The sequence below is a fragment of the Hetaerina americana genome, unplaced genomic scaffold (assembly GCF_022747635.1).
Source record: "Hetaerina americana unplaced genomic scaffold, ioHetAmer1.1.p SCAF_3, whole genome shotgun sequence".
NCBI classification, from domain to species: Eukaryota; Metazoa; Arthropoda; class Insecta; order Odonata; family Calopterygidae; genus Hetaerina; species Hetaerina americana.
Window position 1 is genome coordinate 85,985,028 of NW_027286874.1, and position 16,465 is coordinate 86,001,492.

The 16,465-nt window shown below is 39.4% G+C and overlaps 1 protein-coding gene across 1 annotated transcript; it reads left to right on the forward strand.

The window, feature by feature from the left end:
* The first annotated feature begins 847 nt into the window (after positions 1 to 847).
* LOC139690834 (trypsin-7-like) lies at positions 848 to 16,116 on the forward strand. The gene is made up of 7 exons (XM_071588429.1): positions 848 to 927; positions 6,947 to 7,032; positions 7,518 to 7,606; positions 8,055 to 8,193; positions 9,526 to 9,639; positions 14,372 to 14,521; positions 15,557 to 16,116. The coding sequence occupies exons 1-7, from the start codon at positions 879 to 881 to the stop codon at positions 15,830 to 15,832; spliced, it is 903 nt and encodes a 300-aa protein (XP_071444530.1). The 5' UTR covers positions 848 to 878; the 3' UTR covers positions 15,833 to 16,116.
* Positions 16,117 to 16,465: the final 349 nt, after the last annotated feature.

Sequence of the window (16,465 nt, forward strand, 5' to 3'; positions counted from 1 at the left end):
AGAAGGAAGTATACGGAGAAAAGAGAGATTTTGCAGTAGGGTAGGATGTTGGGTTGCGTTTTTAAGGAGAGACTGGAGAAATTTGGTGCCCATCAAAAACCTATTTTAACCGGTAGATTACCTACAATAATATTAATTTTCAGAAAAAAACCGCTGAAGGATTCTTTAGTACTGCATTTCATTCAAAATCAACTGCGCCTGGCAAAATATTGGTGTTCGTAGGATCTAATTTGAATTTCATTACGAAAAGATACATATTGCCGTAAATAGAGTTTACTCGAAGTCTCCAGTTATGTTAACGAGGTTGGGCGAATAAGGACAGCCGTTCGGTTTCCAAGTTTCATGTCATTTTTCAATCGAACTTCCCTATTAATATCAAGTTAACACGGGAAGTCGGACAACACGTTTTCCTGGAAATAAGGGATCAAAATCCGGAAAACTGCACAGATTGAGATACGCCACATATCCTCGTTGATTTTATATGTCAGACGGAGATCATTGATTTTTTTTAGGATTATATTTACGCTGCATATTACTTAATATTACTACTTGCTTGGAACTTAGGGTCAGCAAAACACTTACTCCTCCCCGCATCACACTAAAGGTCACCTAGATATCAGTATGATTACGACATGCACTACGACATCCTTTCCATGTGCGCGATTATACAATTGAACATTTCTCGGATAAAAATGCAAACATGACCACGTGACCAATGTGCCAGTCCAAGTCTGCCAGCTGCGTCACCTCTGACACTTGCAAATAAATAATGAACCTCTAAACGACACGAGAGCATATAAAATCGAGATTTCGCACTCGTAGTTATTCATTGAGGAGCAGCCGTTTACTCGACAGTGATTATCGGTCGAATCGAAGCCATGGCTACATCAGTCTTTGTCATAGCCATTCTATTTGCCACTTGCCGAGGTAAGCTGTGTTCCTCTTGATTTTTTCAAAGAATAAATGCACTTGCAAGGTTCCACAGATGTTTCTTTTATTTTCTCGACCGGTTTCGATAGAAGGTATCAGCATCAGGGACTATGGCAAGAGTTTTCAGACATTATACAGGCGCAGCGTCTTGGTGGGAGCGGGGGAATGTTTATGGTGGGAGGGGGGAGTTTTGAGGTTAAGTGATGTTGGGGCAGCAGCGTCATGAGGCATGGTGAGGGGGTGGTAAAGAGTGAGTTATACCAGGGAAGCAATGAGGAGGGCTGAATGGAGTGAAGGATTATGAAGGACGGCTCACGGAAAGAAGTGCGATCTTCGGGGAGACGTCGTGGGAGTGCATTGTTTGTGGGTGAATCGGTGAGGAGAGGGTAGGGGAAAAACATCGCGGTTTGGGAAATTTCATGAATGAAATTTCTCGTTAACAACGGTCAAAGACTGGGAAGTTTCCACTAAAAGGATTCCAACCTGTTCCAAGACATCGAGTCTAGGACCGTTACTCTCACCGGGTAGGATTTTTGTATAAGAGTCAATTTCATGGGCGCAATTCAGGAGATGTTTGCCAAGATCAGAAGATTTGTTCTAATTTATTATGTATGAGCTGTGCTCTTTGATCCGCACGTTGAGATTACTCCCTGTTTTTTCAATATTAATTGAATTGCAATCATTACACTCAAGTTTGTACATTCCGCTGTGCTTCATTTCAAATATTATATCTTTTGAGTTGCATAACAAATTTCCTTAAGTCCTGCAGATGTAGAATTCTGGCTCCATCTCACCTTATGAAAATGATTTCGTAACTTCAAATGAAATATTTTCCAGGAATGGATTCCTACATCATTTGACCAGTTTCTTTCGACCCTTTGGCACTGTAAATTTTACCAATGGCGAGACAGTTCAAATTTTCAATTTGGTTAAATGTTAAATTGGTTTTATACTGCAAATTTATTTCTTGAATATAAGCTATGCGCTTTGAGAATGAATGTTAGCATTAGCAAGTAATACAATGTAAGAATACAATGATGCAAGGAAATATGCATTTTTATCCTATTTAATAAAGAAATATTAAATTTCTGAATAGAGTCAAATAATTATCAAAAACTGTTGTCTTCGAATTTTATTTAATAATAAACACATAATTTCCAAACCTCATATCGTTATGGAACGACATTCATTCATTGGAACGGATAAAAATATTTACTTTAGTAATCAAGTATTATGAAATGTAAATACCATATTTAGACTAAAGTAATTTCTCACTAGGAATGCAAATGAAAGTTGATAACATGACGATTAGGTCCTATTTGTAAACTAGATGAGGATTGATGACTTCAGCAAATTTCCACCGTATCAGGGCAGCTTTAATTCAAATAGCTGTAATAGTAATTACGTTCCCTACTTTATCTCGCCAGCCACTGTCACACATCAATTTCAGAACATATGCATCGTCAATCGAAGCAATCAGGCGCGCGATGAGTGCTTGATATAAATAAAGAACTTGATATAATTCATAAACTCTTTGAAAGGCCGCTAAACTCTACAGGCCGCTTTGTTAGGGAGAGAGTTTACCTAATACAATGCCCGACGGCATGTAATATTGAAACATCAAAGAACTGGGGCCAAATTCTTTCCATGTGTCGTCTATGGTTTCCCAAAAAGATCTGTTACCAGAAAAATCACACAGTCTAGGTGAAACTGAGGGTGCCCTTGGGTGTTATATAAATATGTATCCTGAAAAAGGCTTAAGAAAAAGGCCGAAAGCTTAAACCACCGGCAATATGAGTGTCCATTAAGTGTTACCAAAGTATGTGTGTGTATCATATATATATATATATATATATATATATATATATATAGTATATGCTTTCATAGACGTAACACGGAAGTGCCGAATAGTACAATACACAGTAACGCATAATATAGAAACACAAAGAAAGAGAACACTCACACGTATTTTCTTGATATTTCGACGGAAACAATCCGTCTTCCTCTGAAGATGTAGAAGTAATGACTGCTGGAATTGTTGAGGTGAGGGGTGCGAGAGAAAGGGAAGGGGGCCAGGGGAAGGGGAGAACGGGAGGCGAAGGAGGGGTGAAAGGAATGGTTGGGGAGAGGAAAGGGAGAGGGAAGGGGTGGAAGTAACAGTTTTAGGCCACTCCCATCAGTGAACGACATTGAGGCCCGGATGCTGATAGGCCATACAGATGTAAATGAAAGCCAATTCAAGGGTTTTTAATTCTATAGGGTTATCGGATGTGGGAAGGGACGCTAGGACGGAAACATTGTAACACTGGTTGAAGGGGGTATTATGATGGGAAGCATGTTTAGGGATGGGGAGACCCGCGGACGGGGAGGAGGGATTGCACGAGGCGCGGTGGTTGTTAATCCTAATGTTAAGTGGTGTGGAACATTGGCCTATGTAAAAGGACGGGCAGAGTTTACAGGTAAGAAGATAAACAACATTCTTGGAAGTGCAAGAGGAATAGGGGAAGGGCGGGAGAGAGTTGAATGGTGGGATGGAGTGGGGTGGAGTGGTGAAAATAGGGCAGGTTTTGCATCTTGCTCGATGACATGGAGTGGGTATGGCTCTGGGTGTGTGAGGGGATTTTGAGAGTGGCCTGGTGGATTTGAGGATATCTGCTAGGTTGGCGGGACGTTTGAAGGTGACAGAGGGGCAATTGGGGAGAAGGTTGGAGGAAGTGTTGTGATTTTTGAGGATGGGGAATAGGTCTTTGAGGATGACTTTGAGAGACTGAATGCCTGGGAAGTAGGTCGTACAGATTGAGAGAGGCTGGGAGTCTGTGGTTGACGCAGGCTTGGGGGTGTAGGAATGTTTAAGTATTTTTTTATGGAGGAGAGAATCAGGGTATCCTCGTTGGAGGAGGGAGTGGTGAAGGTTGTTAAGGTATTTGTTAAGGGATTCGGGATGGTTGCAAATGCGGTGACCGCGGATAGAAAGAGAGTAAGGGAGGGAGCGCTTGGTATGGGAGGGGTGACAACTGCTGTAATGAAGGTATTGCTGCTTATTAGTAGGTTTGGTGTGAACAGAGGTAAGGAATTTGTTGTTGCTGAGGGAAATATTAACATCGAGGAAGGTAATCTGAGAGGATGAAATGGTCGAGGTGAAAGACAAAGATGAGGAATCATTGAGTTTGGAGATGAAGGAATTGAGGGAATCTATGCTGTGTGGCCATAGTAGAAAGATGTCGTCAATGTATCGGAGCCACAGGAGAGGTTGCAGAGGATAGTTGGAAAGGAAATTCTCTTCCAGGACACCGAGGTGGAGGTTTGCATATGAAGGGCTGAATCTGCTACCCATGGCACAGCCCTTTATTTGGAGGTAATGGTTATTGTTGAAGAAACATCTAGTCCTTCTTTCCTTAAATCTCTAAATCCGAAAACTAATCTCTCCCCGGCCGAATTAGCTGAGTTAAAAAAACTCACACGCAACCCCAACCTAGTCATCACTTCTGCCGACAAGGGTTCGACAGTTGTAATCCTAAACACTACAGACTACCTTCAAGAATGCAACAGATTACTCTCCGACACTTCCTCCTATCAACATATTCCTGCTGACCCTAACCCCGCATTCCAAAAAGAAATAATCGCTTTCCTCCGAGACAATGGCCCTAAGGAGAATCTTTCCCCCAGGGACATCTCCCTCCTTTCCCCTTCCCAACCTCACACCCCTCACTTCTACATCCTTCCTAAGATCCACAAACCCAACAACCCAGGCCGCCCTATTGTCTCCTCGCGTAGCTCTCCGACCGAAAGAATTTCCGCCTTCGTGGACCACTATCTCCAACCTTTAGTTCACTCCCTACCCTCCTTTATCAAAGATACCTACCACTTCCTCAGATTGCTCCACTCAACTTCACTCCCTCCTGACACCCAAATTACTATGGCTACAATCGATGTCACCTCCTTATACACATCCATTCCTCACCAAGAAGGCCTTTCTTCCCTACGTTACTTCCTCTCCAAACGCCCTACCCCTCAAATCCCCAGTACCGATTTTCTCATTGATCTTTCCAACTTCATTCTCACCCGCAACTCCTTTTCTTTCAACAATAACCATTACCTCCAAATAAAGGGCTGTGCCATGGGTAGCAGATTCAGCCCTTCATATGCAAACCTCCACCTCGGTGTCCTGGAAAAGAATTTCCTTTCCAACTATCCTCTGCAACCTCTCCTGTGGCTCCGATACATTGACGACATCTTTCTACTATGGCCACACAGCATAGATTCCCTCAATTCCTTCATCTCCAAACTCAATGATTCCTCATCTTTGTCTTTCACCTCGACCATTTCATCCTCTCAGATTACCTTCCTCGATGTTAATATTTCCCTCAGCAACAACAAATTCCTTACCTCTGTTCACACCAAACCTACTAATAAGCAGCAATACCTTCATTACAGCAGTTGTCACCCCTCCCATACCAAGCGCTCCCTCCCTTACTCTCTTTCTATCCGCGGTCACCGCATTTGCAACCATCCCGAATCCCTTAACAAATACCTTAACAACCTTCACCACTCCCTCCTCCAACGAGGATACCCTGATTCTCTCCTCCATAAAAAAATACTTAAACATTCCTACACCCCCAAGCCTGCGTCAACCACAGACTCCCAGCCTCTCTCAATCTGTACGACCTACTTCCCAGGCATTCAGTCTCTCAAAGTCATCCTCAAAGACCTATTCCCCATCCTCAAAAATCACAACACTTCCTCCAACCTTCTCCCCAATTGCCCCTCTGTCACCTTCAAACGTCCCGCCAACCTAGCAGATATCCTCAAATCCACCAGGCCACTCTCAAAATCCCCTCACACACCCAGAGCCATACCCACTCCATGTCATCGAGCAAGATGCAAAACCTGCCCTATTTTCACCACTCCACCCCACTCCATCCCACCATTCAACTCTCTCCCGCCCTTCCCCTATTCCTCTTGCACTTCCAAGAATGTTGTTTATCTTCTTACCTGTAAACTCTGCCCGTCCTTTTACATAGGCCAATGTTCCACACCACTTAACATTAGGATTAACAACCACCGCGCCTCGTGCAATCCCTCCTCCCCGTCCGCGGGTCTCCCCATCCCTAAACATGCTTCCCATCATAATACCCCCTTCAACCAGTGTTACAATGTTTCCGTCCTAGCGTCCCTTCCCACATCCGATAACCCTATAGAATTAAAAACCCTTGAATTGGCTTTCATTTACATCTGTATGGCCTATCAGCATCCGGGCCTCAATGTCGTTCACTGATGGGAGTGGCCTAAAACTGTTACTTCCACCCCTTCCCTCTCCCTTTCCTCTCCCCAACCATTCCTTTCACCCCTCCTTCGCCTCCCGTTCTCCCCTTCCCCTGGCCCCCTTCCCTTTCTCTCGCACCCCTCACCTCAACAATTCCAGCAGTCATTACTTCTACATCTTCAGAGGAAGACGGATTGTTTCCGTCGAAATATCAAGAAAATACGTGTGAGTGTTCTCTTTTTTTGTGTTTCTATATTATGCGTTACTGTGTATTGTACTATATATATATATATATATATATATATATATATATATATATATATATATATATATATATATATGTGTGTGTGTGTGTGTGTGTGTGTGTGTGTGTGTGTGTGTGTGTGTGTGTGTGTGTGTGTGTATATATATATATATAAATATAAATATATATATATATATATATATATATATAATTATTTCTTTGAGGGATACAGTAATTGAAAGATGTCCTGATTCCATCTTCTTCTGCAATCAAAAGTGCCATATCTGACGCCGAAACGTCCACCTGCCGGATATAACATCCTTTATTAAAATAATTTCAGATTTTGATTACATAAACAAATTTTATTGCGCTTTAGGGCCAATATTATTAATAGTATTACATATATCCGCTTAATATTTTATATAAACTGTATTGGGAATTATTAATCAGAATTTTCTAACAATAATTTTAATTTTCTATGTACCTACCAAGTTTGCTTCATTTCCTAGGCGAGGTATTGTCAACATCCAGATCGCTACTCAATGGAAATGCCATAAATGCAGAAAAAATAGAGGCATACATGGTACCCTACCAGGTAAGGCTCATTGTAACATTAGTGATAAAAATCATTGCAGAGAGCATGTCTGTGGTACAAATTTTGACAGACGTGTACACGGAAAAGGGTAGCAAAGGACTATATTGTCTTTTCTTCTGCTGGCAACAAAATACTACTTCCACCGATGGGTAAAATCACCGATAATATTAAAATTTTGGCTGGGATCCCTTAATATTAAAATCTCTTGTTTCTCAGAGACAATCCCAGAAATTCCCCATCATATCCTTGTTTTTTCCTTTAAATAGATATTGTCAAGAATTATAATTATTCCTACATTGCATTCACATCTAGCAGCCTCTGTTCGCAACATATTTCCCAGGACAACGTGTTTGCTTTAACATTCAGCCATTATCATTAGTCTTGAATAAGTAGTTGAAATGAATTTAAATCTTGAATTTCTATAATATTCAAACGAATAACATAGTATGCCACTAAAGAAATATCCTTCGAACATTCCCTGCCAGGTAGATATTCGGCATAATGGGCAGCATGTGTGCAGTGGTGCCGTTCTTGGGATATATGATGTACTAACGACAGCCCACTGTGTTAAATGGTGAGTAGCCGTGAATATCTTTAATATTTCCTTAAAAAATCTTGAGTTCTGGATGTTACGCTATTTCACACCACCTTACTGCTCAGGCCATCATCGTTCAAAACAGTTCCCGCATAGATGACTTCCACTATGCTAACCAATTTTAATGCTAAACATAGCTCCCATTTTCCTCAAAATATTATTCCTTTGACTTATTTTGGCAAATAACTGAATAAAATATTAAATGTATTGAAAATGAATGCATTTATTACTATGTAAGTTAGGAATTTAAGATACTGGTGTATGTATTTCATATTGTTTATAACCAGCGAAGCATATACTGGATTATTCTAGTCATTCATCTGAGAAATAAATCTTGACATTGTCGTTGAAAGCTAATCCAAATTGTTAAAACTTCCTTAAATTTATTTTTAGAGTAAAATGAAAAAGAATACATCCCTCATTTTAGGTTGAGAGCTGAAGATATTACAGTAATTGTGGGGAGCATTGTTCTCAACGCAACTGAAGGCATGAACCTCGTGGAGGAAATCCAAACTCACCCCCTGTTTGATCCCTACACGCTGGACTATGATGCTGCTATAATTAAGGTACGTTATCAGCCATTATTTGCTTTTCATGGATGTCTTCAAGAGTATTCAAAAGGATTTTTTCAGATATCCATTTGTAGTGGAATTCAAATTAAAAAGATAAACACTCAACGACATCACAAAACAACTACTAACACATGAGTTGATAAAAAGTAATTGCTAAATTATGAATATAGAATTGTTAAATCAATAAAACATGATTGATAAATGCCAGAGATAAAAATGTAAATGGACATTGAGGAATGACGGAGGATGGGCGAGGTGGGTGGGTAGGCCGAGGGCGGTTCGGGGAGTATGGGGACGGGGAATGGGCTGGCTGGGAGGTGAGAAGGAGTAGGGTAGGAAGTGGCTTGTGGGAGTGGAAGAGGGGATGACGATGGACCACACTAGTTTCGGAGTAATGAATGTTTAATGTAGCCATATGTAAACCATCTCACTAGTCTCCCCTGAATGCCACTGGCAGATTTGAGGGGGATTAATAGTACTTGAATGGGCAAAAATTTTTCAAATGATGTTTCGGAAGGTGGTGAGTATGGAGGAGATTGAAATTATATTACGTATATTGTATAGGATAATTGGTAGTAATATTATATACGATAATTGGTAAAGGCTGCAGATTTGGAGGAGTGAGTGAGTGGACTGTGATTATTCATTTGAGAAAAACAGTAATTTTGCATTCGCCGAAGTAGAAGAAGTGGCAAGAGGTTTGATACAAGAATGTCATGTACATATTGATAGGTACATGACCATTTGGAATGGGTTAAGAAAGTTTCTTCAGTGTAGGGCACAATTCTTTAAGCCCGAGTTCGCTTCCGTCGGCAGTAACTCGAATTTACTTTGTAGGCAAATGCAGAGATTATTTTTTAGATCGTCGCGGATTTGATATGTCAACTAGATTTAGGGGTGTTGGAGAGACTGAGGGGTGCCACCCTTTCCCAAAAAAATATAATTCTTATACAGAAAAGAGTAGTGATGTCCATCATGGGTGATATGTTTTCTTTGGGTTGTCTTTTTCTCTGTGTATCTACGGTTATGGAGTGAATGGTGTAGGTTAGTCAGAAGGGAATGAGGATTACTAAATTCGGTGATTGGCTGAGATAGGTGGCCAGTAATCATAGTAGCGGCACAAGGTAATTGGAGATAATGTGGCTCTTCAGAGGTGTGCAGTATTTGATCAGTTTGTTAAAGTCGTAAAATATATTAAATTGCTTTTTTCACCTTTACAACTGTACCCATGCATCATAATTACCTGTGCTGGTAATTTCATTCAAATTAAGTGGTTAGTGCCCTTGTGGACTAGAAGGTGGCTTAACCTAAATGAGACATTTCCAGGTGAAGGTGCCCTTCAGGTTTGGCAGTTACGTCGACAGCTTGCCGCTTCCCCAGGTGGTGGATGATATCCCGCCAGGTAGCAGTGCATTGGTGAGCGGCTGGGCATCCAAGTCGGTGAGTCTCTCCATTCCACCACATTCCAAGGAGAGTTCTTAAATATATACACACACACACACACACATACATACATACATACATACATATATATATATATATATATATATACACACACACACACACATATATATATAGATAACGATTGTACGGAAAAACTCACATGAGCAGCACAATAATTGGCTGACACAATATAACACAAAAACACAAATAGAATAGAATAGCAACATTTAAAAGGACACTCACACGGTAAATTGTTCGAGCTTTCGGCCCTCTCAGAGGCATTCTTCAAGTGAGACTCCACTGAAGAAGTTTCTCACTTAGAAGAAATTTCTCACTTAGTCTCACTTGAAGAAGGCCTCTGAGAGGGCCGAAAGCTCGAACAATTTACTGTGTGAGTGTCCTTTTAAACGTTGCTATTCTATTCTATTTGTGTTATATTATATACACATATATATAAATACATATATATATATATATATATATATATATATATATATATATATATATATATATATATTATATATATATATATTATATATATATATATATATATATTATATATATATTATATATATATATATTATATATATATAATGTATATAAATATAAAATAATATATATATATATTATATATGTATATATATATATATATATATATGCATACATACATACATAAATATACATATATATACACATGTATATAGATGTATATTATATATATATATACATACATACATACATCTACATATATATATATACACACACATATATATAGATGTATAGTATATATATATATATATTTATATATATATATATATATATATATATATATATATATATATATATATAATCGGCTGACACAATATAACACAAATAGAAAAGAATAGACACATTTAAAAGAACACTCACACGGTAAATTGTTCGAGCTTTCGGCCCTCTCAGAGGCCTTCTTCAAGAGAGACTCTATATATATATATATATATATATATATATATATATATATATATATATATATATATATATATATATATATATATATATATATATATATATATATATATATATATATATATAATGTACTTGTGAAAAACCCTATTGGGGAAGGCAACGGGAAACTAACTCAATTATTATTATCAAGACTTTTACGGTGTCCAATATAGAGAATATGAGTCCTGGCAACTACGCAACTCGGCCCAATCGGCCGTGTGTGGTGCCCGGCAGAGGAGAGGCTTCCACGGTCGTCATCTCACGAAAGCTTGAAAAGCAGAACCGACAGCAACAGGACAGAAAAATTAAAAATATTAGTTGAGAAATTGAAAGAGGTAATATAGATATTTTAGGTTAATGTTAGGTGAAATGGAAGCAAAGCCGGTATTACTGGAGTGGAAGTTATAGAGAAGTGTACAGCGGAGGAGACGAGAGCCAACGAGGGGTTGCCCTTATATTGAATAAAAAGTTAGGTAGAAGTGTAGTAAACATAGAACAAGCAAAGAATAGAATTTTACTTGTATAGATAAAAGCAGAACTGACGAACTTGGTCATTGTTCAGATATACATGCCACCAACCAATCGAAGGGAAGAAGTCGACAGGATATACAATCAGTTAGGTGTGTGTTCCTCCTGGGAAACATTTGATAGTGATGGGGGATTGGAATGTGATGGTAGGGGAGGGAAGATATGGTGAGGAGGTGCGGGACAACGGTTTAGGTACGAGGAATAATCGCGGAGAGAAAGCTGAATTCTGCAGGAGACAGGGGTTAGTCATCTCCAACACTTGGTTTAGACAACTAAAAAGACTTAGTAATACATAGAAATGCCCTGACATGCAAAAAAATAACAGTTAGATTATATTAGGGTTAGACACAGATTTAAGAACAGTGTGATCAATTCGCACGGCTTCCCAGGAGCGAATGCGGACTTTGATCACAATTTAGTTGCTATGAAGTGTAGCGTCTGTTTCAAAACAATGAGGCAGGGGTGGCAGGTTATGAAGTGGATTGTAGAAGCTGCATTGACAAGGAAGGAGTATCAGCATTAGGGGTAGGCAACATTCCTCTGGGACTAGTAAAAGGGTTAGGAAAATGTGGGAGGAAGAGTCTTTATGGACTAATTCATTGCATTTATGAGAGAAGAATTTGGCCAAAAGACTTAGAGAGATCAGTCTTAGTTCCTATTCTGAAAAAATAAAGGCTACATCACGTGAGGACTAGAGAGCAAGAAGTTTGATTTCCCCCGCAGCTAAGAGTGGTTCTCCGGATCATCAACAAAAGTTTGGACAGTAGGGCAAATGATTATCTAGAGATTAATCAGTTTGGGTTCAGGAATAGGAAAGGCACGTGTTGCCATTGAAGTAATGAGATAACTAATCGAGACAACTATGGAATACAATCAGGACTTATTTGCATGTTTCGTGGATTTCAAAAATGCATTTGATAGAGTGAAATAGATCAAACTAATGAACATATTGCTGAAAATAGGAATAGATTAAACGGGACAGGAGGCTAATCCGCAACCTGTACTGTCTCAGACTGTGAGTGGGGTATGGAGAGTCCAGATGGGCAGTGTTAGGAAGACGAGTAAGGCAGGGGTATCCATTATCATCTGTGCTGCTCAGCATTTATGCGGAGGAAATAATTATAGAGGCATAGGATTGATTAAAGAGGCATGGGATCGATGGAGGCGTGTTTTGGATCAAAATGGTAAAAGTAGTAGGGATGTAAGGAGAAACATTGCACTAGGTAAAAAAGCTTTCACAAGGAGGAGGGAATTGATGACAGGGGCATTGAGCAAGGATGTTAATAAAAGATTCGCCAAATTTTGATATAAGGCACAGTTTTGTACGGCGCAGAAACATGGTCGCTGAAGCAGGAGGATAGACGTAGATTGGAGGCTCTTGAAATATGGGTGTGGCGAAGAATGGAGAAGGTGAAATGGATCAAAAGGAAAACAAACGAGGAAGTGCTAAGTATGGTGGGTGGGGAGAGTGGATTGTTGGAAGAAATCATAATGAGGCAGGCAAAATGGATGAAAAGCATATTGATCAGCAGTAGGATGTTGCAGACAGTAATAGAGGGGAGAATACAGAGATGAAGAGGGACTGTAAAGTAGGATGCTGGATTGTGTTTTGTTAGAAGATATTTATTTTGAAGTTGTGCCTATCCAAAACTTACCTAAACCGATAGAGTTCCTCATAATAATAATTTATACATACATATATATATATATATATATATATATATATATATATATATATATATATATATATATATATATATATATATATATATATATATATAATTATTATGGAAGATAATAATTATATTTATTAATATATACCATTATTAGATAAGAAACCCCGTCTTTATTGTTGACGGCATCGCGAAAGATTCATCAATTGTCGCCAGTAGCATTTAGCCCATGAAGCAGATAAATGGTCATGTTGATAGTTATTAAAAAAAGCATATTATCTAAATTCATCACATTTTCAATATTTAATATTGAGTCACCATGGTTTATATTATTGTAACCATTCAATAGGGGAATATTTCAACAGCATCAGGAGTTTAAGATGTGCATTGGCAACTGTAGAATGATTCTATCATGTAAAGAAAATTATTTTCTTATATTTTGTTAGGGATTATATAAGTGAGAAAGTGCTTTCATTTTAAATTAGCCATTTATAAAGAGATATAATATTATTGGCATAATGAATTGAGCCCAGATCATGAATGGAAATATATAATTGTTCTTTCACCGGGTCAGGGGTTCCATATTCCCGACATTTCGACATTCGACTCGTGCATCGTCCTCAGGGTAGATAAGTGTATAATTGTGGTGTATCATTATGGATTTCAAGAGGAATCAATGGGGATGTGTCAGAAGGAATGCCATCTTGTGATTCTACAAGAGTGACGTTAATAGTAATTGCAAATTTTTCCCATCATATATACAACAATAGTAAAATCGCCAACCAAGATAACCTTAGTTTGTTCATTTCTTTTCTAACTGTCAATCAGTAAGAGTCTGAATACGGAGTATTGAAACAGAAAATCGAGTTGCCTCTCTTGTCTTCACCATGCACACAGGCTCTATGGCACGTTACGCTATTCACAGCGACCCTGAGAAAGAATACTCAAATGAGTTACTCATGTTGCAGGCGAGCTAATGACAAAATTTTGAAATCAATCGAAAATTACAATATTTCAATGTCTGCAAAGTAAGGTACGAAAACGAGTGTTAAGGTCATCGGGTGACCATCCTAAGCGGGGAACTCGTGAGTGGGGATGAGATTCGTGCCATGGGAAAGTGCTTGGCACTGACTTATAGTGCGGGTATTATTTGCATTTTTAAACACTTTTAAAACCATAAAAAGGGGATCGAGATGGTGCGGGGGCTAATGTACTGGCTTCCCACCCAGAGGGCTTGGGTTCAAATCCCGGCGGTGTTGAATATTTTTCAGAGGTATCTCGATCCCTACTTGAGGTGCTTTGTGGAGGGCACTTTGAGTGAGTACGCCGTCCGTCGGATGGGACGTTAAACTGCAGACCCCTTGGTGCCTTTCGTAAAGAGTAGGCTAATGCCGACGCCGGGTTTCTCTCCACCCTTCATTCTTTCCTGTCCTTCCCCTATTGCGCAAATGACCTCAGCTGTGGGTCGCCTCCCCTAAAAACTACTACAAAACCATAAAAATAAATTTAGAAAACTATCACTTATTTTTCTTTATCCGCAGGGAAATGAAGATGATTTTCTCAGGGCAGCTAACGTCACCGTGATCTCCCAGGACGATTGTAACCCGATGTATCCGAACCAGCCGGGAATCAGTGATCGTATGATTTGCTCTGGGGCCTCGTTGGATGCTTCGGTGCCAACTGGTTGCCTTGTTAAGTATATACTTTGTACCTTTATTGCAAACTACTTTGTTTCAATGTAATCATACTCGGCTATAGTTTGTTGCCCGTTTGATGTTACTGTACTCAATGTGGTCCATTTACTTCGGAGTCCCTTGTATTATAACAGTTTATAGAAGAAATAGCAATGAGGGAGATGGAAAAGATGGGTTATTTGAATAAAATTCATATACATAGTTGGGCAATAATGTATAACCTGAAGAAAGTGCATGAGTTGCTTTTAGGGAAGCAGAGAAAGAGCAAAGCAGAATCATTTTTCAAGGAACGTGCCAGAAGAACCTCGCGAACCCGACTGAAATATCAAAGATGGAGTCCCACAAGAAAAACCATCTGATGGGAGAACAAGATTAATCCTATACATGTAAATGGATGTTGTCTCCAATGGAGATCACCGAGTCGAGTCAATGGAGAACTCATATTGTAGGAGAGAGTCTGAAGACAAATTTTGATTTCGGGTGATTAACGCACCCTCATGCTATCCCTAAGGTCAGGGGTTGGAGTTCCACTGCAAGCATTGGTTTTATATCAGCACTCGTGTTCAGCCTGTGCGATACCTAATGAATAGTGTCAACTTTCTTACGATACCAAGGGGCGTTTGGTGCAATAGATGGGCAAAATAAAAGCGTAGGTAGCTCGGGCGGAAATATCATTCCAGTCTACCTTGAAATATGTTGATTGTTGGCCTAATTATATAAATACGCAATGCAATGTCTAGAAAAGAATCTTGGCCAATCCTTAAGATTAACGCACCCTTCTAAATGCTGCTTGTTCAAAAACTTAGCAACACTTTCAATTAGGCGATTGTGATATGATAACATCGAGATCACTTCCATTTCAAATTCAATAATGCATTCAACACTTTTATCAATTCTTCGGCAATGAATTACGATTTGCAAAAATGTACTAAATTCAGGGTGTAGTTTGTTGAAGGTGAACTTGAGGAATAATTTCAGAGTTATATGATTGATCCCAAACAGCTCATTTATAACTTCTTAATCACCGTCAAGGCGGACCCCGGGGCGCCACTGGTGGCCGATGGGAAGCTGTATGGAGTGGCGTCGTGGGGCAGGGCCTGCACCCCTGGCAATCCCAACGTTGTCGTATACACCCATATCTCCAAGTTGGAACACTTCACACGGCGGAACACGTTCATCCATAGGAGGGCCAAGGCCGAGGTGTGTGCCGTCCTGCAGTTGGTCTCATCCCTTCTTCCAAAGATCCCCGTAGTCCCCGTGTGGGTCATATCCTCCCGAAAATTCCTCCTTAATTTGCTCAGCTGCTAGTATGCAAACAAATTGAAACATCAATTTCACAATTAGGAGGGATCATACATCTTTTGATGCCTCACAGTGGTGAAACGATATTTGTAGATAATATTTAATGCTTGGGGAATTGCTGTGCTTCATTTTAGCAGTGCAATGGAAAAGTTTCACCAAGTAACGGTCTCCCTTAGTCCACTATATAGTCCCGTAATCATACACGAGTGACAGTGTATCAGTTCTGCCTTGATTTTGTTACCATATCCTTTATAGTTGTATTTTGTTCATGTCTTCCTTCAATAAAGATATTTAAAGGCAAAGCAGTTTATAGTATTCACGTTCCATTATTCAAACATATGCAAGGTGTAAATGTGATGTAGAATACAGTGTATTTCAGACTAGAGGAGCAATTACACCCTCTTTGGAGAAAGAATCCCATGTACCAGTCAATGCAAATATTTAGGCATTTACTTAACAAGTGATCTTGGGTGGGGAGTCGTAGTAGATAATTTGACATGGAAGGCATTTAAAGTATTGCATTGGGTAATGAGAAATTTAAAAGGAAGTAGTGTAGCCACAAAAGAAAAAGCATATAAGGTACTGGTTATCCCTATCCTAGAATACTCCTCCGTAGTATGGAATCCATATGGGGTGGGA